Here is a 27,115-nt window from a genome sequence, read left to right on the forward strand (position 1 = left end):
AGATGATGAAGTCTTAATGATAAACTCCTGAGATTCTCTGCTGAGCAAAAAAGCTTCAACTTTCAGAGATATTAAAAATATCTAGCATGTAAAACAAAAAGCTACAACTGCGCGTATAATTGAATTATGGAATGTCAGGGCTGGAAGGAACCTTAGAAATCCTCTTATCTGCTCCCCCATAGGTTGTGACCTGGCTAAGGTGGCAGAGCTAGTAGCAGAGCAGGGGTCAGAACCTCAGTCTCCTGACGTCCACACCAAAAGCCCTTTCCACTCCTCCAGATGATTTAAGCGTCGGCAAAATCTGGATCTTTCAAGATAGGGGCATATTTGATAGTTTAAAATAATGGAATAATCAGATAGCTGATGAAATGCATCATTTATCAACAGTGCCTAGGGATTATCTTAAAAACCCTGCTCTTATTCTTCCCCATGGACCACTCTAGAGAAGAGTCTCTTACCTGAATTTTGTCACCAAGATGCTGTACTTTGGGCTGAGTCAGACTTAACCTGATTTATAGACGATTATTTAGCAACGATATGCAAAGTGGCTTATGGTTAAACAGAACTGCTCAGTTCTGGTTTAGCTGTTTTTCCTACCTAATATGTAGATATGACAACACATAGCAATACTAAATAGGTTTGCTTACAAAACTGAACTCTTGTAACAAATTCTTATGTAAAAAGACCCCCCCCATTCATCTGAGTTATGATTTTATGTCAAAATTATTTATGGAAAATATCTTTAAGTAATAGTCTCATAATGTGCAAATATTGGTCAATATTCTTTTAAATAGAGATTAAGGCCATAACGAGAAAGGTTAACATGAACCTATATTTTATTAAAATATCTATTAAAATTTTTTTCCCTTGTAAATAGACTTTATTTTTTAGAGCAATCTTAGATGCACAGCAAAATTGAGCAGAAACTACAGAGAGTTCCCATACACTCCCTGCCCCTACACACCCACATCCTCCTGTGCTACTAACATCCTACCCCAGAGTGTTATATTTGTTACAATTGCTGAACCAATATTGACACATCATTATTATTCAAAGTCCAAAGTTTACATTAGGGTTCACTCTTGGTGTTGCACATTCTGGGTTTTGACAAATGTATAATAAGTATCCACTGTTATAGTATCATACAGAATAGTTTTTCTGCTCTAAAAAGTCTCTGTGCTCTACCTGTTCATCCCTCCCTCCCCCCAATACCTGACAATCACAGGTTTTATTACTGCCTCCATAATTTTGTCTTTTCCAGAATGTCCTATAGTTGGAATCATATAGTATGTAGTCTTTCAGATTGGCTTCTTTCGCTTAGTAATGTGCATTTAGGTTCCTCCATGAATTTTTATGGCTTGATAGTTCATTTCTTGTTAGTGCCAAATAATATTCCATTGTCTGGATGTACCACAATTTACTTACCCATTCACCTACTGAAGGACATCTTGGTTGCTTCCAAGTTTTGGCAATTATGAATAAAGCTACTAGAAACATCCATGTGCAGGTTTTTGTGTGGACATAAGATTTCAACTCATTTAGATAAATACCAAGGAGTGCATTGCTGGATCATATAGTACACATATGTTTAGTTTTGTAAGAAACTGCCGACCTGTTTTCCAAAGTGGCTGCACCATTTTGCATTTCCACCAGCAATGAACGCGAGTTCCTGTTGCTCTATATCCAGGCCAGCGTTTGGTGTTGTCAGTGTTCTGAATTTTGGCTGTTCTAATAGGTGTGTAGCAGTATCTCATTGCTGTTTTAATTTTGTGTTTCCCTGATGATGTATGATGTGGAGCATCTTTCATATGCTTATTTGCCATCTGTATATCTTTGTTGAGGAGTCTTTCAGGTCTTTGGCCCATTTTTTAAATCAGGTTGTTTGCCTTATTGTTGAGTTTTAAGAGTTCTTTGTATATTTTGAATAATAGTACTTTATCAGATATGTCTTTTGCAAATATTTTCTTCCAGTCTGTGGCTTGTCTTCTCATTCTCTTGACAATGTCTTTCACAGAGCAGAAGTTTTTAATTTTAATGAAGTCCAGCTTATCAATTATTTCTTTCATGATTCATACTTTTGGTGTTGTATCTAAAAAGTCATCACCAAACCAAAGGTAATCTAGATTTTCTCCTGTGTTATCGTCTAGGAGTTTTATAGTTTTGTATTTTACATTTAGGTTTATGATCCATTTTGAGTTAATTTTTGAAGGGTGTTAAGGTCTGTGTCTAGCTTAATTTTTTTTGCATGTGGATGTCCAGTTGTTCTAGCACCATTTGTTGAAAAGATTTTCTCCATTGTATTGCCTTTGTTCCTTTGTCAAAGATCAGTTAACTATATTTGTGTGGGTCTATTTCTGGGCTCTCTATCTTGTTCTATTGATCTGTCTATTCTTTTGCCAATACCACACTGACACTGACTTGATTACTATAGGTTTATGGTGAGTCTTGAAGTTAGATAGCGTCGGTCCTCTGACTTTGTTCTTCTCCATTAATATTGTGTTGGCTTTTCTAGGTCTTTTGCCTCTCCATATAAGCTTTAGAATCAGTTTGTTGAGGCGCCAGCCCGGTGGCACAAGCAGTTAAGTGCATGTGCTCTGCTTTGGTGGCTCAAATTTTGCAGGTTCGGATCCTGGGCATGCACCAATGCACTGCTTGTCAAAGCCATGCTGTGGTGGCGTACCATATAAAGTAGAGGAAGATGGGCACAGATGTTAGCTCAGGGCCGATCTTCCTCAGCAAAAAGAGGAAGATCGCCAATGGATGTTAGCTCAGGGCTGATCTTCCTCACACACACACACACAAAAAAGAATCAGTTTGTTGATATTCACAAAATAACTTGCTAGGATTTTGATTGGGATTGTGTTGAATCTATAGATCAAGTTGGGAAGAAGTGGCATCTTGACAATATTGAGTCTTCCTATCCAAGGACATGGACTATCTCTCCATTTATTTAGTTCTTTGATTTCTTTCATCGTTTTGTAGTTTTACTCATATATATATTTTAAGTTTTGTTAAATTATACGTATTTCATTTTGGGGGGGTGCTATTGTAATTGGTATTGTGTTTTTAATTTCACTTGTTCACTGCTAGTATATAGGAAAGCAGTTAACTTTTGTATATTAACCTTCTATCCTGCAACCTTGTTATAATCAAGTGTTTGTTAGTTTATTTTTTTGGTTGACTCTTTTGGATTTTCTGCATAGACAATCATGTCATGTAGACAAACTGTCTCTGTAAACAAAGACAGTTTTTTTCTTCTCAATTTGTATACTTGTTATTTCTTTTTCTTGTCTTATTAGTTAGGATTTGCACTATGATGTTGAAAAGGAGTGGTGAGAGAGGACATCTTGCCTTGTTCCTTATCTTAGCAGGAAAGCTTCTAGTTTCTATTAAGTATGATGTGAGAAGTATGATGTGAGCTGTACGTTTTGTAGATATTCTTCATCAAGTTGAGAAAGTTATTCTCTATTCCTAGTTTACAGAGAATTTTTATCATGGTGTTGGATTTTGTCAAATGCTTTTTCTGCATCTAGGGATAGGATCATGTCATTTTTGTTCTTTAGCCTGTTTATTGATGGAGTTTATTAATTAATTTTCAAATGTTCAACCAGCCTTGCACACCTGGGATAAATTCCACTTGGTTATAGTTGAACTCATATCTTTTAATACTAACAATAAAATCAATAATTTTGTTGGATTTGTGAATTTTAAAAAAATTGTTTTTCACTAACCAAAAAACCCATTAACAACTCCTAAAACCTCATCCTTATGAATTTAATGTAATTTAATTCTAATATAATTTTTGCCAAGAGTTTCTTAGAATAAGTACTCCTTCATGCATTTTAAATCTCTCAATTTATCAAAATAACATTTGTATACTTTCAGAGACCCATCTAAGTACCCATACACTCTCTTCCCCCGCCTCCACACACACGTACACACAGATAATTTAGTATTGATGTTTTATGATTAGACTGGTATAAAACAGTAGTCTCACAAGAGGATACAAAATGTTTTTGCATCTTCAAGTTTACAATACAGCAAAAGATGGAAGAGAGAGAAGTTAGGAGACATAGATACAAGGGTAGGTGTTTCAAAAGTATTTTTATTGTTACATTCCAAAGAGGCCAGAGGAAGAAAAAGCCAGTTATCCAGTAACTGTTATACCTTTCAGAGGGAGGCACTCAGAACTCCAGTCCTAGTTCAAAGCTGCATACACCAGAACTCAAACAGCTGCCTCTCAACCTGACCGGAAATGCTGACAAATATGTGTATGTCATCAATCCAGGGAGGCTTGAGTTTAAAAGAAAATTTCTTTATTGCAAGTGTCCAAGTCCTTAGGATTTGTCCTTAAAGATACTAGACGAAGATGAGAAAGACCACACACACCAAGACTATGTTTAGTCGTTAGAGTAAACTAGCAAATCGCCAGCTTGTTCTAGGACGCATTGCATCAGACATCACAGTACAGGAAGAAAGTCTGCATTTTGTGATGAGCCACCAGGCATTTCAGATTCAGTTTGCCATGAAGTGCAGTCACAGGCCAACCAGATACCTAGATAATATAGTCAATGCAAAATTCAAATGGGTAAGTCAGGGCTTTGATGAGGCTGGCTATGTTGAAAAATATAAATGAAACTTGAAAATAGAAGGTAAAGTCTATTTACAAAAGTTTGTTTACTAAAGTGACTCGAGAGAAGTTATGTTAAGCACTTCCCACGCATCCCTGTCCTGCCCTAACAACAACAACAACAACAAAAACCACCTGAAAATTATCTTGGAAACCAAGTTAAAACTGTGGTAAAAAAGAGAGCACTTGTTCCAGGTAAAGGACTTTAAGGTAATTTACAGGCAGACATTTTTATTAGTAAGAGTCACAAACAGGAAAAGGTTTATTGACTGACTTTGAGGTGTGTGCTTTTAAAAATGTCTCTATTAATACATTAACAAGAAAAGAAAATGCCAAGCACGTTATTGTTTCTAGTTTTGAACTTTCCAGCAAGAGTTGGTGAAATCAACAGAGTATTAAAACAAAACCCAGGAAAACTCAGTCAGTTTTTCCCATTTGTTTGCCTCGTTTCTTTCTAGTCACTTTGAATGCAATTCTCAACTAGCTGAGGACAACATGACGGTCAAAGACGGATTTTCGCTGCTCTTGAACTTGAAGCTTCCAGCGCTGCTGGGCATACTCCACCTTATTTAGCACATTGGCTCGACTGCGGGAGCGGGCCAGCACATCATGGGCATTTGCAAAAGGCTGGTGATCCTAAAAGTCCAAGAATGGAGAACATCAGAGATGGCGTGATCAATGTAAAACACACACACAAAACAGCAGTTATCCAACCACACAGATAGGAGCAGCTGGACTTTTCAAACCACAGACCATCTACTTGGCCAAGCACTCCTAGGCACTCAACTGCCGAAGTAGGATGAATTCAACTACAGAAATAGGTGGTTCAAGTAGCATGAGTGATGAGGAGGTATTTGTGAAGTGTTCCCATGAGTCACCATTTCCAAAGACATTTCCCCTTGAGAAGCAGAGACCAAGACAAAGACAGTGGTCATTTATGTTAAAGGGAAGGCTTCCCTGATGAGTAGGGGGAAGAAAATATATTTTCATATTAATATCTACATGCTACAGATACGGAAAGTAGGGCTTTTCCTTGATTTATCCAGTAGTATATAGCTAACCTGTCTCTTAATTTCCTGGCTCTCATTATATTAGAATTGACACTTGCCAGCTTGGGGCCACATTCACCCTGGGAGATGAGTTGACAGGATCTTATCTTGGTTGGTTTTAATCTCTCCCTGCACTCTTAACACATACACTAAATGGACTGGTTTCCAAAAGCCTTCTCATTTCCTCCCTTCTCCAATCTGAAATGAAAAGGGACACAGTTCAAGTGCTACAACTACCCTCTATTACCAAGGACAGTCAGGAATTATTACTACAGCATTTCTATTCAATAAGACTTGAACCTTTCATTGCTGAGCACTCAGGGGCGTCCATATTAGCTGCTGCCTTAGGAAAGAGGCTGTTGAAGGGTTATCCAGGTATCTGTGTAGCAAACACACCTATCCTAGGCAAAGTACCAATGCCATTGGATGTTTGTAGTCATCACACAGGAAACCACCACGCTAATCTATGACTGAGATATAAACACAGCTGCCTAAATGACAAAGAGCATTCAATACTAATTTATTGCTTTTGTTTGCCTTTTCCTTGATCTCTTTTTCCTGAACCCTGTGTTAGCAAAGCTTCTAAATGTTCCAATATAGGATCCAAGTCACAATTCGTACCTCTTAAACTAAACTTTGCCTCTAGGAAAGAAACAATACTGTTTTGCTCTGCATGTTTGCAAAAGCTCTATCATATATCCAGGGCAGGAGTCAGCATGTCTATGGAAAGCTACACACACCACATAACTATATATACCACTATAACTATATGGTGTTGTAACACCTGATCTTCTTTTTATAGCAAGACATTTATACAATGTCTACATTTCAAAGACATCAAAGAGTTTTCTATAAAGAATCTATCCCTGCCTTCTTTACCAAAATCGTCTCAACTTCTCACTTGAATAAAGTAACAGCTCGTGCAAACCCCATTTATTTTTATTTTTAACTTTACAAATGAAAATAATATAAATATGAATGAAAATAAATAAAATGTTTCAAAGATGTAAGGAAGATGATGAGGAAAAAGGAAGGCTAAAGTTGTTGGATTACCTGATTTACCCTAAGGAAATAAACCTACCCAAGGCCATCTAACAAATGAGCACAAACACTAAGACTTAGCTCACCTAAACTTGACATGGGGTCATACTGTCTTAACACACTGATTTTGTTCAGGTAGATTAAAATGACATTATAGGAATATGGTGCTCCAATGAACTTGTATATAAAATATTATTACCATTGATTTGTTTTGACATAAACAAGTCTGGGAAGAAGGATGTATTTTACCAGCAGAACACCTCTCAATTTCATAGTCCTATTATCTACTCTTCAAGGTAGGGGGAGAGAAATCTTCTTAAGGAACAAATTTAAAGGACTAAACAAACCAGTTAATCCTTTTGGTCTGTTCTCCACCTATCAGAACAAGATTGAACTAGCTGCTCATGGTCATGGATGCTGGGAGAATGCAAACAGATTTACCCTTTTGTATGTTTGTTCTTTTTACACCTGATAAAATTACAATAAATACAAAACATGTTTTAATGTAATGCTTTGATAATAGCAATGATGTGTCATGGATATATGATACAGTAAATATTATGACTACTTGCAGTGAGCTTCTGAACTATTTGTACTAACTCACTTGATTTAAAATGGTCTACACTGAACAAAAGTGGAAAAAAATGAAAACGAAAGTTGAGAATTTAACAAAAGCATTTAAAAAAAACCATAAATAGTGAAGAACTCTCATGTTGGATAAGCAACAATTGTAGGAATTTAAATTTATCTTCTTTTTGTTTAGAGTTGTTATCATAAATTCTCAGCTCTGGTCAGGAAACCTCTCTGCCCAGAATCAGATTAACAGATGTGCAAGAGTCAGCCAGGCCTCTCAGAGACAACGTTCTCAAATGGTCAACATACACAGAGAATCAATCACTGGTGGACAAAATGGTTACTAAGCACATGACCCCACCAATCAAATGCCTTTCTTACATTTGTGCATCATTCCTTTATGTTCTGTGTGTATTATATTGTCTATTCCTAAAATCAGGAGCCAGATATTTAATGTTGCAAAAGATATAGTTTAAGTCAGACTTTCTAGCTATGTGGCAATAACAAAATGGTTTACGTGCTCTTTGATACATAACATTTTCATATGTGACTAGTTCTCAATTGGGGGTGATTTTCCCCCCAGGGACATTTGGCAATGTCTGTGGTTGTTTTTGATTGTCATGACTGGGATGAGTGGTGCTATCTAGTGGGTAGAGGTCAGGGATGCTGCTAAATATCTTACAATGAACAGGACGCCGCCCCACAACAAAGAATTACCTGACCCAAAATTTCAATCCTGTTGAGGCTGAGAAAACCTGTCATACGTGAATGAAAATGAACATGGGAACAGTATTTGAGAGACTAACGCTTCTGGTGCACAACCTCCTGTCCTTCTAAGCTCTCTCACCCCAATAGCTCCACTATGCCTGGTTTTTGACCACATCAGAACTCCAGCCTATCAGTCCCCTCCTGGAATTCTTCAAAAATAAATAGGCATTTCTTATATGATTAGAAATATAAGGTGGAAATATACTATTATTAATCATTTCTTTTACATGTCTGTTTCTGTTTTAGTCATCTCTATTCCTAGTACCCAGCACAGTATCTGATATGAAAAAGTTACTCATTATGTGTTAGTTGAATTAATAAAGGAAGCAAGGGAAAGAGGCAAACAGAGGTGATTCTATAAAAGTTCTTGACAAAACAAAAATGAAATCTTGCCCACATAAGTTGAATATTCTTAACTGATATTCATAAGATAACAATGTATTGCTCAAAAAGCAGGCTCTGTTTATAGTTATAAGCCAAGCCATCCAGTCAGGATCCCTTCTCCCATCTTTTACCAACAGGTCCACAAGCCATCCCAGAGTAAAAGGACTTTTGACTACGGGTGGCAAGGGCTCACCCTGGCTTTCGCTTTTGGAATTGGTTGTTGAAACTCTACTGAGTTTTATCCACTTTAAGGAACATAGTCCAATAAAGTAATCCAAAATAAAAAGTAATTTCTAAAAAAAAAATTATATATATAATAATGAAATAGTGGAAAATCTGGAAACAAGCCCAAACAGGATAATAACAAAACAAACAATATAATTCTCTAACCTATACTGATTAACAAGTTGTGGACTATGTTTCTGGATGTTTTTGAATAAAGTAATGTTAACACAAAAAAGGAGACCAAAAAACAATTTATATACTGATTATACCAACCAAATGTACAAATATAAATGTGTTTTAAAGATAGGAAGAGAATCGGCAGTGATGGTTTTACTTTTCTCTAGAGTTAAAGATCAGATTTCTTTTTTAAGAAGGAGGAAAACAGGAAATAGAAAGCATCAGTGGGCTATCAAGCTGCACTTCATTAAGAAAAGAACATCACGGTCTTCTTGCTTCCCCTCACTAAAGCCTCTTCGCCTTCTGAAATATTTGGTGATGCTGACCAGCAAGGTGTTCAGAAGCTTGGGAGAGAACTATCTCAAATGCTTTTCTCAATGTAAAGAGGGAAAGGCAATGAAAATTGCGCCCTTGGTACTGAAGGGCAAGGCCTTGTAAGTACACACACCAAGGATCATCAGTTTAAACCACCGAATCTATGGCTCTACAGAGCAATCCTCATAAAGAGACACACGCTAAAACTAGAACTGTCTTGAGCTTCTCCAGTTGAGGATCTGCTCCATCACATGAACATCTAGATGCGACTATTTCTCTCTTGCACTTGACCTCAGACGGTGACACAGACTGGCCATGAACATCTGGGGCATGCGAAAAACTTACCCCAACATCGTCATCGCTCTGTATCAACTGTGAATGTCCAAAGAGGCGTCTCTTCAGGATGGGCTCAACCAGAGTGAGATACACCATGTACAGAAGTAGAAGGCCCAAGATGGAGAGATAAATTATAATGGTAACCTAAAGGAAATTCAAAATAAGTTACATTTCTGTTCAAACCAAGAAATCAGAATTTTGTATAATAAAAGTAAAGCTAAGCATATAGGATTTCTATACAAACCAGATTCCAACATAAGAAACATACTCAACTCTTCACCAAAGCACTATTTAAAGAAAAAGAAGCAAGCAAGCATTTTGTCTTTGGGATCTTTCTGTGAGTCTTCAAAACTCCGTCTTCACCTACTGCTAATCACTTGTCACCACTGCTAGCACAGCAGTTTTCTTTTTTCACCTGGATACAGTGTCCTAGATTCAGCAGCACTGCTGTCAAGATAACTTAAAGGAACCCTAACAGAAAATGTAATTCAGATGAATTTCAAAAGAATACTTTTAGATCAATTTAGATATACAAAAATACATTTTAGGCCAGTGATTTTCTTTTCTTTTTTTTTTGTGAGGAAGGTTAGCCCTGAGCTAACATCCAATGCCAATCCTCCTCTTTTTTTTGCTGAGGAAGATTGGCCCTGGACTAACATCCGATGCCAATCCTCCTCTTTTTTGCTGAGGAAGATTGGCCCTGGGCTAACATCCGTGCCCCTCCTCTACTTTATATGGGACACCGCTACAGCATGGCTTGACAAGCAGCGCATCGGTGCACGCCTAGGATCCGAACCTGCGAACTCTGGGCCACCGAAGTGGAGTGTGTGCACTTAACTGCTATGCCACTCGGCTGGCCCCCCAGTGATTTTCTTGAGGTCTTAATTCACGTGTGCTGTCACAAAGTACTGTGTGACACCCCCCCCCCTTAGAATGGCTGTAATTAAAGACAGACAATACCAAATGTTAGCAAGAATGTGGAGAAACTGAACCCTCCTACATTGCTGGTGGGAATATAAAATGGTACAACCACTTTGGAAAACAATCTGGCAGTCTCTTAAAAAGTTAAACATAAACTTACCCCTCTAAGGAAGCTACCTGAGAGAAAGGAAAGCATATCTACACAAAGACATGTACACAGATAATCATGACAGCATTATTCACAATAGTAAAAATCTAGAAATAATCCAAATGTCCATCAACTGATGAATGGATAAACAAAATGTGGTATATTCATATAACAGAATGCTATTCAGCAATAAAAAGGAATGAAGTACTGATACATGCTACAACATGGATAAACCTCAAAAACATTATGCTAAGTGAAAGAAACCAGTCACAGACGACCACATATTGTAGGATTTCATTTATATGAAATGTCCAGATCTGTAGACACACAAAGCAGAATAGCAACTGTCTAGGGCTGGGGGTAGGCATGGGATTAACTGTAAATGGGCATGAGGGAACTTTTTGGGGTGATGGGAATGTTCTAAAACTGGATTTTAAAAAATTGTTTTGAATTTGCTAAAATTTACACAATTGTACACTTATAATGAGTGACTTTTAGGGTACATAAGTTACACATAAAAAACTTTCTTAAAAAATAAAACAGTACAGGGGCCGGCCCGGTGGCGCAAGCGGTTAAGTGCGCGCGCTCCGCTGCGGCGGCCCGGGGTTCGCTGGTTCGGATCCCGGGCGCGCACCAACGCACTGCTTGGCAAGCCATGCTGTGGCGGCGTCCCATATAAAGTGGAGGAAGATGGGCACAGATGTTAGCCCAGGGCCATCTTCCTCAGCAAAAAAAGAGGAGGATTGGCGGATGTTAGCACAGGGCTGATCTCCTCACAAAAAAAAAAAATAAATAAAAAAAATAAATAAATAAAACAGTACAGTATAGGACAGCACCCTGCTGGAGCAGGAGCTCTCCCACTGGGTCAATCACAACAGAAACCTTTGTAACTGTTACAGCTGCCCACCACAGGGTCCCGATGAGGCCTTTTTTGGGGGAAAGAATGGAAAGCTCCACATAAAAAAACTGGGGAGAACTGTTAGCCACCATAATAAAGTAATTGAACTCATTAGAGGTCCAAATGGTGTTGAGAGAAATCTACATTCCTTTTCCTATAGGAAACTTTAAAATCCAGAAATGATGTTTCTAGAATAGTCATTCTCTATATAATTTTTTTCTAAGGGTTGAGAGGGCAAGAAGAAGAGGCCCCATCACGCTGCCCTTTCACTAGCCTCTGGCATACATGGCCCACAGAGAAGCTGGGATATCTTTCTGTGATATGCTAATTACACGTGGGACATTTTTGTGCGTTTCACATATCACACCTATCTAACACATCCTAATTAATCCACAAAGCACCTCCATGAGGCAGGCAGAAAGCACGCCCATCCTTTTAGAGTTGGGGCTGGGGATGAGGAAGGAGCGGGTGAGGTGGGGAGGAGGAGGAACAGCAGTAGTTTAGGTAACTAAAATAGAATTCAGATGTCCAAACTTTTCTTCCTGGCTAGATACCATCAAGAACTATTCAAGAAGTACAAAAGATAGATTTTATTTTTTACCTTGATTGTAACAGAGCTTCTTTCCTCATATTTGCATTCACAGCGTAGACAGTACGCCTCTATGTCAGGCCCCCGCACAGGCATGGGATCCACAACATGAAGGCAATCGCTGAAGAAACAAAGGGAAAATACTGCCTAAACCAACCTGGATTTTCTACTTGCACTGATCAAAATTTTCCTGAAATCCAGAGTAATCTCTGAACTCACTCAATGAAAGAATACAAGGAACAAATAATCAATAAGCAAAGTGATATCATTTCCTCTCTCAATATTAGCAATTTGTTAAGAAATCATAAAGACGTACATAGCAGCTATTTTCAAAGGTGCTACTGTTAACAGTCAAAAATGCACCTGAAAAATCCCAAATGGAATCGAAAACTACTTAGCAGATCAAGTCATATTTAGACTTGTTCCGTTACCAAGCAAAACTGTTTTAAATGATTTAAAGTGACGTGGGGCATGGTTCAAATATAAGATTCTCTCTTTTACGAATTAACTAACCTCATTCTTAATTGCCACAGTGTGGTATATGAATGGCTAATCACATTTAACAGGTGGTAAATTCTGAAACTCTGAAAACTAAACACTCAAAGCCACAGTAAGAAACAATGACTTTTCTTAATGTACAAAAGTCTATTGAAAAAGCATGGAGAAGTAGGATTAGGACAACAAAAATATTTTAAAACGAAAACTGATTACCCGGAAGAAGTATATAAAAAATAATAAAAGGCTGAATGTTTTTGTTGTTGGATGTTGTTTGTTTATTTTTCCCCCATTTTCCAGGCTACTTATTTATGGCTTATGAAAAAGCAATTCTATCAAAAAAATCTTTTCCCGGAAATCTGTCAATTCGAGGAAATAATTAAATGATTACTCTCCTCAGCTATTAAGAGCCTACTCTGGTCACCTTCAGCAAACCCAGGCAAAGCTCCCTGTCCTCCTGCCAGCTGCCGGGCAGCTTTCCTCCCTTCATCGTCTCTTCCTTAGGCATTTCTGCTGCCTCAAGAACTCTACTAGAGCACCCTGTCTCACTCCCCCTATCCTTCTTGGGGGCACCCAATGCTTTAGGCTGATTCTTTCCCTTTGCCCTATCAAAACATACTTTTTTGTGTTCCCTTCCCTCTGAGCTGTGGCATAAGAAAGAAAACCCCAAATGGCATAAATGATAAAAGTTCAATCAATTATCCTTAATAGGTAATTTAATTTTAACAAAGGTAGTAATGAAAAAATAAGTCTCAACTGGTAGAATTTCAAATAAGGGTACGGTTCCACAACTCACACCATACAAGTGTGTGATACCTGTTCCAAACATATAGAAGACCAGGAATGTATCCAGCTGGGTGCAGGCATAAAATGGGCAGAGGAAGCTAAATCCCGTTACAGGGCTGTCTATCTCAGAATCATAGAGGTCATCCAGCCCAACGCTCAGAGAGGACACCTGCACAGGGTCACAGAGTAAATTAGCAGCTGATACGACCAGAATCCAGGGCTCCTGTCTCCATATCAGCCCCCCGTCTCTCTCTGAACCTCAGGAAAACCGAGACATCTTCTATTTAGTTTCCTATTTCAGCTTCAGAAGGCTTACCTAAGAATTACTTGGGAATCTAAGTGCTGAGTATTGAGTGTTTCTTTAGAAGTGCAAATACAGTTTAATAAAGAGATATTGAGTGCTGTGCAAAAGTTGTGCAGGGTGAGAGAGAAAAGCAGGAAGGTTGGTTCTGGCCGCCCAGTCATTGCAAACACACAACCCGGATACAGAACTCAACCACTTTAGGAACTAGGCAACACCTCCCCCTAGTGCCCAAAGGAGGACATTATCAGCCTTAAATCACGCCCCAAAGAAACCAGAGAACTCAAACTTTTCTCAAGTCAGACAGCATAAGTCAATGAAGAACTAAGGCTAACAACTGGATAAAATGGAGGCCAGAAGGTAAAAACATTTCTAGGGCCAGCTAGATATTGGAGGCCTCGTAAAGCGATAACATCCTGATTAATCATAACTTGCCTAAAGCCAGTAAAAAACTTTCAGTGAAACTGGGAACCTATCCCCAGTAAAAGGCTAAATTCTAGGAAGGAAGCAAGGGAGAGAGGGAAGAAATATCCCAAACAAGTCTTATTTTCAACTGTCTATTTTCAAAGCTCCCCATTTTGACCAATGACCAGGGATGAATGAGATATGGTTCTGTCTGAAACTGGAATGACAAAAAGTCAGTGAAAAGATTAGTGCTAAACACTTAAAGAGTGAGTTCATTTGCCACTCAAGAAATAGGCATCACATTCTATTGCTGATAATAGAATAAACTAATTGTAAGTGCTTAATATATTTGGAAAATTTATAGGAATAACTTAAAAACTTATTTGAGCATTCTTATATCATATAAAATAACTTGCTGATATAAAACCTGTAAGAATGTAGCTAAATCACTTTGTAATACGAGAAACAATTTAAAGTGGAACACAGAAGTTCACAAGAAGTTCTCCAGAACATACTTATCAATATCAGATTGACCCTAAATGCATTTCATTCCAAGAATAGGCAATGGCATCAGAAAAACTAAACATGCTCAAAGGCTGCCCTTTTCAAAGTCAGCTTGGAATATCGTGTCCAAATGAATTTAATTTTGCTTTCAAACTTTTGGGGCTATTTAGCTGTGAAATCAGGTACATGTGAAAATACGTAGCTATTTGGAGCTATTTTTCTTCTATGCCTGTCCTGGCAATCTTCCTCTATGGTTACAAACCATAAAACATCACAATTCCACAGGAAGGAGACCATCCATCCTGCTATAAAACAATTGCTTCCCCACCATTTTATGGCACATGTAGAAAAAGCTATCATTTGTGAGGTCCACTGGGATAAACAGAGAAGGCTGCTGGTGGCTAGACAGTCAGGATCCCAGTCATCACAGGCCTGCCTGATTACCCCAAGGGCTGAGGGGATCAACATCTTGGCACACCTATAACCTATTTATGGCACACCAATTGGGAAACTCTTATGCATAACACATTCCCAATCCTTCCTGAGCCTTCTGACACTTTTAAACATAGTCTCCTATGTTTGGCAATATATCACCAAAACCTACAAGTTGTAAAAATTATAACCCAGATAAACGGGGCTTGCTTACCCTCCATTAAAAAGCAACAGGGAGAACCAAAATTTAAGTGGGCACAGGAAGGTAGCTATGGGTCCTATATGGGTTTAGGGGACACAAACTCAGTCCCATGCCCATATAAAACCCTCCCTACCTGGGGCTTAGTGTTTTCGCTATGTTCCTTTAGGCTTACATCATGCACTCAGGGCCTTATTCTTACTTTTTCAAATGGAAATGGAATTCAACACTTCCGCTTAAAAAGAAATACTTAAAAGAAAACTTTAGACGAACATACTTTAGATGAACATTCTAGGCTAACAGTGACAACCACAGAAATAAATTTGACAGGTAATTCAGTTATCTGAATACTTACCAATCTTTTTGGGATATGTTCTTATTATAAATATGCCCAGAATTATCTTTATAAGGAGGACAGATACATTTACATCGGACATCATCGAAATTCTGTAACCAAAACGGAAACTTAGTATAGCTTGTTGACAGTTTATCATTAATATTTTAAAACACTGGACTATATACATTTTGCTAAGCATCCCCTGCTAAATATTCTAAAACCATTCATTCAAAACGTTAAATAACTTTAAAAGATACACGTTTTTAAAAGCCACAAGTTCTTTTGGTAATGCTAATGAATCATTATATATTACATAAAATTATGTTGAAATAATACCTAATACATGGTCTGTGACTTATTAATCACATGTACAATTTGATGACAATCAAATTGTGCCAATGATACCACCATCTACCTGCCAGTAGAAAGACACAGTAGACAGACAGCTGTGCCTGCAAATAAGAATGCTGATTACAAAAGGATGGGGAAGAATCAAACTAACAATTACTCACAAAACAAGTCACAATTCTTCTACCCACCATCCTTCCACCCTTTGGTAGAAAGGCAGTGATATGGATGAAAGAGGCTGGGCCAGAGTCCTATAGAAGGGATGAAGTTTCAGAGGCACACAGCTACAATTGGAAAGGAAGTACACAAGGGAAGTAGCCTGAGTCTCCCTGAGATCAGTTTGGTCTACCCTTCCCAGAAAACTGCTTCTAATCCCTGGTAGATAGAGAGGACAACTACTGATAAAGGAAGTTTCAAGAGGTGGAGGAAGAGGTGACTAAATATATGAATAGAGATGTTCCCTGGCAAAGGGAAATCTGAGAAGGCAGTCGCTTATTAGGCGCCAGAGGACAAGGCCCACTGCTCCTGTGTATGGTGGTATGTCTGGCAGAGCTGATGACAATTCATTCACTCATTCAGCAACCACTTAGTGAGCATTTGCTCAGTGGCAGAGCTTGTGCTCAATGTGGTGGATTCAGATAAGCATAAGAGGAGGTCCCTGCCTGTAATTAGGACACACCCTAGGAAAGGAGACTGACAAACACATGATTACAATACTCAAAGGGATGACAGGAGACATGCAGAGGGTGCCAGCAATGTTTTCTGGTGGAAGGTAGGGAAGATTTCAGAAAGAACCCCTGATCAAGAACCTCTCATCAAAACCCCCTGATCTGTCTGCCTGTAACCTGTCTTTCCCAGCCCCTATATTTAAAGATATTATAGATTAAAGCTCCTATTTAAAAAAATGCAAATATCATTCTGTTTTCCCATCACATTAATGTGAATTCCTTCTGGTTTTCCCAATAAGGAGCTAGCTCATCAAGGAGGAAGCACACCTGTGTATGGGGCCAGGGCAGGTCTAGAGGGCAGAGGCATGAAGTGAACTAGAAAACACATGATGGGACTAGAAGGGCCAAGAAATGGAGCAGGGGAGAAGGCCACAACCTCACCTCTCCTGTAGTTTGGATCCTTCCTTACCCACTAAATTATCAGGAAGATAGAAGGCAAGAAAGAGGCCAAGAGGTCCTGGAGGGAGTTAGGTGAGGATATTAGGCTCGTGAGAGAGACTCTAGGTCTTACTGGGAAGGAAGGCGGCCAGGAGAGGCAAGTTCTGGCAATGGGAAGGGAATCTGTTCAGGGTAGAGTTGAGATAAGTTAGTTCCTAAGAGGGAAGGCTTCTGTGAGATGGGGGGCTTCCTAACCTTTTGGCTTGGGGAATGGGGGAGGGATGGTCTGTGAGGCTGGTGGAGGGCGCCGGTAGACGGTCAGAGTGTAAGGGTGGAAAGTTAAAGGCTCTCAAAGTTGGAGAAGTTGTAAAGTTTGAGGTGATGCTGTCGGGACTGGGAAGGGAAACGTCGAGGAGGTGGGGGAGTTGCTGTGCGCGCCGTGGGCACGGTCAGGGCTGGGTGGAGCTGGGGACGGGGTATCAGGGTGTGAAAGAGGAGGGTACAGTCAGGGCTGGGGGTGGGAGTGGGGGCGATGACTGTCAGGCTGTCAGGGCCAGGGACGAGAGTGCCATCAGGCAGTCTGGAGGATGACAGGTGGGGGGTCTGCCAGGGCTGTGAAGCTAGGGGTCGGGCTGTCAGGGTTGGGGGAGGACTAGGGAGGGGGGCAGGTTGACAGACCCAGTTTCCGCCAGACCAGAGACGGGGGGGAGGTCCTGTCTGGAGCGACGGCGGGGCGGGACTCACCTTGGCGGCGTCTGACAGCTGCACGAGCAGCAGCACCGAGAGCGCCAGGCAGGACAGGCTGAGCATGGAGCCCAGACGAAGGAGGCCTCCCCAGAGGCTCGCCATCGCTGCCAGGCCGAGCAGTCCCCACGGCCCGGAGCCCCCGAGACCTGCTCCCGGCTGGGGCTCAGGCTCGGGCTCCGGCTCCGGCTCCGGCTCCGGCTCGGGCTCCGGCTCCTGCGCCCGCACTTCCGCCTGGGCCTTCGCGTCACCGGCCGCGCCGGGTCAGCTACAAAAGGCCCCCGCCCCGGAAACGGTTCCCGGCGCGAAGGGCCCAGAGGCTGCGCGGCGCCGGTGCCGGCCGGGCCCACCCTCGGGCTCCGGAACCGACGGGGTCTTTTTTTGGGCGGGCAGCTTCGGCCTCGCAGAGCTTGCAGGCGTTAGGATACGTCTCCCGGGCGCGGAAGCAGCGGGGGCTGTGACCCTCCAGTGCTCCGGCCAGGCCTCCCACCCAGGGAGACCCCCAGCAAGCCCGGGATTCAGATGGTGGCCTCCAGCGACCCCTGCGAGGCCGAAGCCGCTCGTTGCCAGAGCCCGGAGGCCGGAGAGAGCCTAAGCCCCAGGAATGGCTGCGAGGGCGGCCCATCCCCGCCGGCGCGGGCGGGGCGGGTGCTCGGCGTGGAGACGGGTGTGGGACCGGCCGAGCCATCCCTTCCCGGGAAGGCCAGCCCCAGTCAGAGCGTCGGGAATCCTCTCCAGCACTTTGGGCCCGGTACTAACCTGCCGCCCACGGACACCGCTCCCCGCGGGGTTTCTAGCAGCCTCGGTGAGCTGCCCTCGCGGGTGTGGCTTCCGCTTGGGGCTCCCCGCTTGCCTCTCGCTGGGGGCTGACTGCCTAGGCCCGGCCTGCCGCCAGGAACTGGGCCACAGCGGCGGGGCTGGGCTGGGCCGGGCCGGGCTCTGGAAGGTGTGGAGTTGGCGAAAGAACCGCCCTAGTAGCCTCCTCCGCCCAGGACTCCAAAAGGTGGGGGATTGCGGCGCTACAATCCCGTTCAGGGCCGCTGGCGCCTAGGTCAGAGTTGGAGGAGCGCTGACTGGTCATTCCCGTGCGGCACATCCTCCGCAGGTAATTTAGGAGAGCCCTGGAGATGGTACAATGTCTCCAATTAAAATATTTTTCAATTATTGGAGACAGTGTGGAGTGGGGATAGTGGAAAGGATGCAGGGCTCATCACCACCACTACAGTTTTTTTGCTGAATGACCTTGGGCAAAACACTTCCCTTTTCTGGGCCTCTGGTTCTTGGCTCAATATGGAGAGAATGAACTCGTATCTATGTTTGTAGTGGGTGTTCTGCTAGCCAGAGGACAACCTGGAGACATCTGGGGTCAAATGTGTCTGTGAGGCACTGTGGATCTGTGATTGCTAAAAGCTGACTCGTCAGCAAGTTTGGGATCAATTTAGGGTTAATTGTCTAGGTCTGGCGTCTAAAGGCACTGCTCACTTTTTGGCTGAAACCTCATAGGCCTTATCTTCTTCAAAATTGTTCTCAGGGACTTGATTGGGGGTACAGAGGCTTAGAGGAAATATATAGTAATGCCTCAGTCTGACGAGCTCTTCTTTTAATGGAGAAGCACCAAGTACATTCAGTCTAGGCAGAATTTTAGAGTTGCAGCGTCCAATACAGTAGCCACTAGCCATATGTGGCAATTGAGTACTTGAAATGTGGCTAGTTTGAATTGAGATATGCTGTAAGTGTAAGATATATACTGGATTTCAAAGATTTAGTACAAGAAAAATTCTCAATACTGTTTTTATATTGATTAAGGTTGAATTATTTTGGATACATTCAGTTAAATAAAATATATTATTAAAATAATTTCACTTGTTCCTTTTTACTTCTTAAATGTGGCTACTAGAAAATTTAATATTTATATTAGGCATCACTGTTCTAGAGTATAGAATGTGGCTGCCATGAGTGGCGTGTGACTTAAGATGGTTGCCTGGCTGGAGACTGAATGGGACTCACCTGTAAGGAGAGGGGTAACAGGGAGGAACTGGCACGTGAGAGCCATGGGTTTGGGGAAGGTATATGTCCACCAAAAAAAATGAATGTAATTTTAGGTGATGCACTAGAAGTGGAGGGGTCAGTTCCTCTCATTCTGCCCTGCTCACACCCAGATAACTTTTATTTTTTCCTCAGGTCAGAGGTCATCTAAGCTACAAGGCCTTCCCTGACTTAAATGTACTCCTTCTGTGTTTGTGCAGATCTCTTTCCTAATTTAGCCCATTATGGTAAAATTATTTTCATATCTGCCTCTATATTCCCAACCTCCACCAAAATATTTCACGCTCTTGGAGGGCAGAGACCTGGTCTAATATCTTTGTGCCTGGAGACTGGGATAGAGTAAAAACCAATAAATGTTTGTGGGGACCTGGAAAAGGGAAAAGGAATGGGAGAGTCTCCTCTGGTCATTCTCAGAGTTAGGTATCTACCTGAATCCCTACTTGATTCCTTTCTGACCATGAGAGGGCAATGCTGAGATGCCCCAAGAAGTACATATGGGATCTGGGGCACCACAGTGGGCAGGAGGGGGGACATTTCTGACCTAGGGTCTTCCTAGACCCTCAGGTCACATCGGAGTTGTTCTGTTTACAGGCAAGACTGGCCTTAGTCATTACCTACTCTTCCTCTCCCTTTTCCTTGCTTCCCTGTGACTAGGTTTCCCTACTTCATTCCTTTTAAGGAGTGACACAGGTCCAGGTGCACCCTCCCACCTGGACTGGGCCCTGTCACTTCTTTGTGAGGCCTGAAAAATTCCCTGGTGGGGGATGGTCAGGAGAGTAAGAAGAGCCTTCTCTAAATTTAAGTGTGTAAGTCAGGAGGTTAGGAAGCAGAAGTGACAATTTATGTATCTGGGACTAAGGTTTTGCCAGCTCTGTCTGCAGCCCACTCACCCCCTTTCCCCTCCAGTGATCAAATAGCTCACTGAATGCCCCTTTATTTCTGTGCCTGACCCTTTCTGATCTACTCAGCACTTTGCCAGGCCACGCCAGTCCAGGAGAACAAATGGAGTCACACACAGCATCAGTGATGATGGTTTCCTTGGATTGTGGCTCTAGTGGTTATGGCAGGACACACACACACACACACACACACACACACCCCGGAAGTTCTTCTAGTGATTTCTGAGCATAGCCGGCAATATCTTATATGAGCCTTCTCCTTTACCGCGTGCATCACCAGGATGCTCTCTCCTACTTGGCCCCCTTTAGTGAGATTTTCTGCCCTCGGCTGCCTGTAAAGCCACGTAAGTATGCCATGTCATCACTTGCTGGTCCCCACCATGATGATAATAATGTATGGGGCCAGAATATTCTCTGTTCCCAGAGATGCTGGCGCCCATACTGCTGACAAGTTACTAGAGTCCCTAAAATAACAAAGCAACAAAGCAACACAAGGTATAGTACCAAAAACAGGAAGAATTTTTAAAGTTTCTTTCAGAGGGGTGCTAAATCAGTATTGTTGGTTTCCTAGTGTCTTAAGGAAATACTCAAGGAAAACAGCCCCTCCTCTCTGACTGCTAAGATTTTCAAATAAATGACATACTACATTATTTGTATTCATTTTTATTTTTACCAATATAGTACATTTAAAGAAAATCAAATAGTATTTCACAGCAGACCCTGCCCCAGCTCTCTATATGCTGAAGTTCTACTCCCCAGAGACAACTTCTTTCTTATCTTTTAGCTATCTCTTCCAGGATTTATCTCCATATTTTTTTTTTTAAAGATTTTATTTATTTATTTTTTCCCCCCAAAGCCCCAGTAGATAGTTGTATGTCATAGCTGCACATTCTTCTAGTTGCTGTATGTGGGACGCGGCCTCAGCATGGCCAGAGAAGCAGTGTGTCGGTGAGCGCCCGGGATCCGAACCCAGGCCGCCAGCAGCAGAGCGCACGCACTTAACCGCTAAGCCACGGGGCTGGCCCTCCATATTTCTTAATAACATGCTTATACTATTAGTTCTTGATTTTTCAGTTTGGTCTGTTATTTTACTTCTTGCTATAGGAAATAAACTGTATTTATACTCTAATGTCCCCTCATAAACACATGTATTATTTCTCCCTCCTCCACCCCTCAATACATCCACATCACCTTAGGTAAGTCACTATTTCCCATTTTATGGGATTGACCCAGTACATGATATGTATATGTGGGTGTATGTGTGTGTATATGTATGAAACCAAAGTTTCACAAAATAATTTCCTTTTTATGTGACATATGCTGATATAATATTTTCTGATTTCTTGAGAACAGTAGCCTGCAACCCTTCAAAGCTGGGTAAAAAGGCTCACAATTTCAGTCCAAATTACTAAGTCTATGTTTGTAGTGTGATGGCAATGAGTCAACAAGAAACTATAATGATTCATAAAACCATTTAATAAAGATGTCCTGGAATCAAAGAATTTTGGCATTAGAAATGACTTTGGAGGTCTCCTTATGCAACCTCCTACCCAATGCAGAAATCTCTTTCATAATATTGCTAGAAAATGATCATCCCATCTTTTGCTCCCAGTGAAAGAGAATTCAGAGACCATCCATTTAATTGTGCTAAATAGTTGTATCATGATACTTCTCTGAGCCTTAGCTTTTCCTTCTGCATAATTGTGAATATTACTACCTGCTTTGCAGGAGTTAGCACAGTCCCTGATTTATAGTATGCTTCCCTCCAACAGTAGATGATTCCCTCTCTGTAACCTCCACTTATTGGAAATGCTTGCCTTCTGGTACCAGAAAGAACACTTTCCACATGACAGCTCTGAAGACAATAATCATGTTGCCACTGCCCTTTTCTGGATCCTCCACAAATTGTATACACATCCGTTTTAAAAATGACATCTCCTGGGGCTGGCCAGGTGGCATAGTGGTTAAGTTTGCCTGCTCTGCTTCAGCAGCCCGGGGTTCACAGGTTTGGATCCCAGGCACAGACCTATGCACAGCTTATCAAGCCATGCTGTGGCAGGTGTGCCACATATAAAGTAGAGGAAGATGGGCATGGGTGTTAGCACAGGGCCAATCTTCCTCAGCAAAAAAGAGGAGGATTGGCAACAGATGTTAGCTCAGGGCTAATCTTCCTCACCAAAAAAAATAAAATGACATCCACACACAGAGTCCTTAATGCTTCTAAATATAGAATATGTAATCAACTAAAACACCAACATCATCTTCACATGAACTTCTGTTAATCCAAGTTCTCCCCTACTGTGAAGTGTAATAGATTTTTGAAAAATAAAGTCAGAATGTATTTTTTTAACTATGTGCTCATATAGCTTTAATGATACTTTTTTTAATTGATGTTTTAATAGTTTTTAACATTGTGACATTTTGGGTTGTACATTTTTATTTGTCCATCACCATATATATGTCTCCCTTCAGCCCTTGTGCCCACCCCCTACCCCCATTGCCCCTGGTAACCACAATAGTTTTCTCTGTCCATGTGTTGGTTTATATTCCACATATGAGTGAGATCATACAGTGTTTGTCTTTCTCTTTCTGACTTACTTCACTTAACATAATACCCTCCAGGCCCATCCATGTTGTTGCAAATGGGATGATTTTGTCTTTTTTTATGGCTGAGTAGTATTCCATTGTACATATATACCACATTTTCTTGATCCAGTTGTCAGTCGAGGGACACTTAGGTTGCTTCCACTTCTTGGCTATAGTGAATAATGCTGCAATGAACATAGGGGTGCATAAGCCTCTTTGGATTGTTGATTTCAGGTTCGTTGGATAGATTCCCAGTAGTGGGATGGCTGGATCATAGGGCATCTCTATTTTTAATTCTTTGAGGCATCTCCATACCGTTTTCCATAGAGGCTGCACCAGTTTGCATTCCGACCAGCTGTGTATGAGGGTTCCTTTTTCTCCACATCCTCTCCAACATTTGTCGTTTTTTGTCTTGGTGATTATAGCCATTCTAACAGGCGTGAGGTGATATCTTAGTGTTGTTTTGATTTGCATTTCCCTGATGATTAATTATGTTGAACATCTTTTCACGTGCCTATTGGCCATCTGTATATCTTCTTTGGAGAAGTGTCTGTTCATTTCCTCCGCCCATTTTTTGATCAGCAGAATGTATTTTTTTTTAACTCTTTTAAAACTTAATTTTGTTGGTTTCATTCTATTAAGATGATTATGAATCTTGATTCTGTCACTCATTGCTTAACAGTTTGGGTACATCTTTTTAGTTTTTTTATATTTAGAATAAATGGACAAAAATAAGAGAAAACCTTCTGAGGTGGAATGGTAGTATCACCTGAGTAGAAGTTGTCTTGACGTGAGTACAGCCATGTTTGGCCACTCCATTGACCTACAGCCACCAGCACACAAAGAAATATAAAAGCTTCTTTCTGCGTGCTGGGAACTGGCCCTTCTCCCATGGAGATAGTTGCAATGTGTAAAAATTTCAAGTCCCTTTGGGCACCGCAGCCTGGGGCAGATTGGCCATCTTTGCCGGGGACGATAACCAGGGAAAACAATGCACATACACAAGTGCCGGGCTGGGATGATAGCCAGAAGGCTCGGTACACGTATGTCACTGATAACCATTTGTGCATAAAAACATTGAATGCTTGCTCTGTAAATCTGTAACTGCTTATATAAACTGCTGAAAACCGAGGCCTGGTGAGAGTTCCACCTGTGGAAGGGACGCCTTGCCCAGGACGTGTGATTCCCGCCCAGCTGTGTCGATTGACAGGCCTCTCCCAGCAGCGGGGCGTGGATGTTGTGAGTAATTGATTTGTTGTAAAGTAATTGATTTGTTATAAATAAGTAACTTGATATGTTCTCTTTTCCGTCAACCTGGTGTTTCTCCTTCCGGTTGATTTATGTCATTTCCCTTCAGTCGATGTGGATGTTTCCCTTTCCAGTCGATCTGATGTTTTTCCCTCTCATTATATGATCTATTCAAATCTGCTGCTATCTCAGTCGATGTGGATGTTTCCCTCTCCCTCAGTCGGGCTGATGTTTTTTCCTCTTAATATTTGACCTATTCAGATCTGTTTGCAGACTATCGCCTTTACTCTCCTCTATATAATAAAATATACCTTCAGTCCATTTGTTTGGAGTGAAAAGTTCCCTTTATGTCTCCGATCAAATCCCCCAAACCTCTCATAACAGAAGTAGAACCAAAATTCTATATTGTGATAACCACTGTCATAGTTAAAGAATGTTTTCTGTTGACTATTTAACCATACTGTTTAAATATTAAAAATATTAGCACTTAAAAGGTAAGTTTCTACCACCTGTAAAATGCATTTAGTTGGAATTTCATTTAAACAACGGCTTTAACTATATATTAAGGTTCAGTCAACCCTTCCTCTTCCCAAACCTCTCCTATTTGTTTGAACCAAATAAATATTTCCTTTTCTAGAAGTAAGTGTTCTCTCACACACTGTTCTCCATAAAACATTGTTCTCATATACAGTTATATGCCAACCACTTTACATGGATTATCTCGTTTGATACTGTTAAGTAAGTACTATTATCACTTCTGTTTTACATTACAAAACCACGCTCAGAGAGGCTCACTAATTTGCCCAAGGACATACAGGCAGTGAGAGGGAGCTGAAGGGCTAGTAGCAATGCAGGAAATGAGGAGCATAAAGCCTTGTGTTCAGAAGACTCCATGAGAGAAACACTGATACAATTAGACTGTGCCTGGGCTCCCCCACCTTCCAGGGGCCCTGACACAGAGACTTCGTCAGACAAGCACACAGAGGGGAAGATTTCACTTTATTGTTACATCAATCTCACAAATAAACCCAACACAGCCAGAAACACTGAGCAGATAAAGTGCCAATGCAGAGGCCTGGCAACAGAAGGAGGGAGGAATCCAGTTCACCTCCTCCATGTCCCCAGCCTGGAAAGATACTTCTAATATACAAGAGTGAGGGCCTCTGACATACCAAGCAATCCATTCTATAGACACTTGGAGCTAAAGAATAGAAAATCTTACCAAGTGGAGTCTGTGCAGGGCAAGGAAATAGAAAAGTCAGAAAACACTTGTTCCTCAAATAAGTCACGCACAGAAATACCAATTGACGAAAACAATATTTTTCAAACTCCCCGTATTTGAGATGGACATCTAATAAGGAATGAGAGAGGTACCAGTTCTACAGGTTTACTTCTTGCTACTGCCTGTCCTTGGAACTGTGACCTGGGTAGACACTCTCTTCCCACGTCAATCAGAGGTGCCAGAGAGAATTTTCTTGGATTCTGGGAAGAATTGACCTTACCTGTTTACCTTGCCAGCCCCGGAAAAGTAGACCCAGTGCTCCCTCATGAATATCAAGGAGATAGGGGCTATCAGAGTAATCAACTTGGCAGTATTTAAAGATTAATGAAGCTCAAGACTTCCCATAATTGTCTTTAGACATTTTTAGGTACCTCTATCAAGCCTGAGGTTTAACGCACAATTATTTGGTTAGTGAATTCAAATGATTTGACTACATTTAGTGAAATTGTGATGCCTTAAGCTCAGATCGCCCCAATTGTTTCTATTCCAAAATTAGAAATTTACTGATTCTCAGAGGCCAGAAAGATCACTAAAGGCCATCTGATCATTCTCTTGATGCCATATAATCCTGAACTCAAAGGGCCAGAATCAGTCGTATCTTTCTAGCACCTGAGAATTCCTGGCCTCACTTGGTCCACAGGGAATCCAAATAAGGATAAACCAAGCCAAGGAACTTCCAACACACTTCCCTTGTGGCCAAGAGTCAAGGCTTGGCGTGGAACTTTCAACTAGGGAAGGAAGCTGTGAAGTATTTCAACTCAGTCCTAGGATAAGAAGCAGGCCAAAGTGGTGCTATGATAGGTAGGGGAGGAAAGTGGAAAGGCCTCAATGGAAAGGTGCAGGTCCCCCCTGGGTAAGAAAATGGGGTGAAGTTGGAGGGGGCACTGAAGGCTGGTAACCTGGGATCACGCCTGCTGAGCTTCAGATGTGGCCTCCCCACACTGTGGCTGTGCTTAGTTTTCCATCTTGCTTCCTCTACAGAGGTTGACAAGAAGGGGGCCTGGGGATGACCCAGTGACAACTGGCTGCAGCGTGGCTGCCTAGCTGTTCAAATGGGGGTCACCAAGTTCCTAGTCTTTAGGGAGCTTCTGTAAGGCTAAAAACATTCAGAGTTCCAAAGAGTTGTATGGTAGGGACAGTAGCTGAACACTCGATGAGATTGTTGGTGGGACCTGACAAAATTCAAAGTGGGATCCATTAAATACTCTGGGAACTACTGCTATGAACCAAGGGTGGACCTGGGAATCTCTTAAAGGGATACCCACAGCTGGCTATTTTTCTGACTTCTATGGCCAAATTGAAGGGGAGATTCCATTACAGGTATCGGTGTGCCCAAACTGACA

At 41.4% G+C, this 27,115-nt stretch overlaps 1 protein-coding gene across 3 annotated transcripts; it reads right to left on the minus strand.

Annotated features, from left to right (window-relative positions):
- Positions 1-4,085: 4,085 nt before the first annotated feature.
- Positions 4,086-18,601, minus strand: TMEM9B (TMEM9 domain family member B). Of its 3 annotated transcripts, none has more exons than XM_058545948.1 (5): positions 18,471-18,601; positions 15,532-15,623; positions 12,067-12,175; positions 9,508-9,642; positions 4,086-5,266 (listed from the first exon to the last, which is right to left on the minus strand). In XM_058545948.1, exons 3-5 carry the CDS (start codon positions 12,148-12,150, stop codon positions 5,111-5,113), a joined length of 375 nt encoding a protein of 124 aa, XP_058401931.1. In that variant the 5' UTR covers positions 12,151-12,175; positions 15,532-15,623; positions 18,471-18,601; the 3' UTR covers positions 4,086-5,110. The 3 variants fall into 3 exon arrangements, with proteins under 3 accessions (XP_058401931.1, XP_058401929.1, XP_058401930.1); XM_058545946.1 differs by lacking the exon at positions 18,471-18,601 and adding an exon at positions 17,712-18,275; XM_058545947.1 differs by lacking the exon at positions 18,471-18,601 and adding an exon at positions 13,366-13,504 and having other exon boundaries at positions 15,532-15,601.
- Positions 18,602-27,115: the final 8,514 nt, after the last annotated feature.

The sequence above is a fragment of the Diceros bicornis genome, chromosome 7 (genome assembly GCF_020826845.1).
Source record: "Diceros bicornis minor isolate mBicDic1 chromosome 7, mDicBic1.mat.cur, whole genome shotgun sequence".
NCBI classification, from domain to species: Eukaryota; Metazoa; Chordata; class Mammalia; order Perissodactyla; family Rhinocerotidae; genus Diceros; species Diceros bicornis.

Bases quoted from the DNA above. Each gene is read 5' to 3' on its own strand.
- TMEM9B (XM_058545946.1), bottom strand. From the start codon at position 17,816: ATGGCGAGCCTCTGGGGAGGCCTCCTTCGTCTGGGCTCCATGCTCAGC. The intron at 15,624-17,711 runs GTGAGTCCCGCC...TTTTGGTTACAG, and splicing joins AGCTGTCAGACGCCGCCAAG to AATTTCGATGATGTCCGATG. The intron at 9,643-12,066 runs GTAAAAAATAAA...AATTTCCTTTAG, and splicing joins GAAGCTCTGTTACAATCAAG to GTTACCATTATAATTTATCT.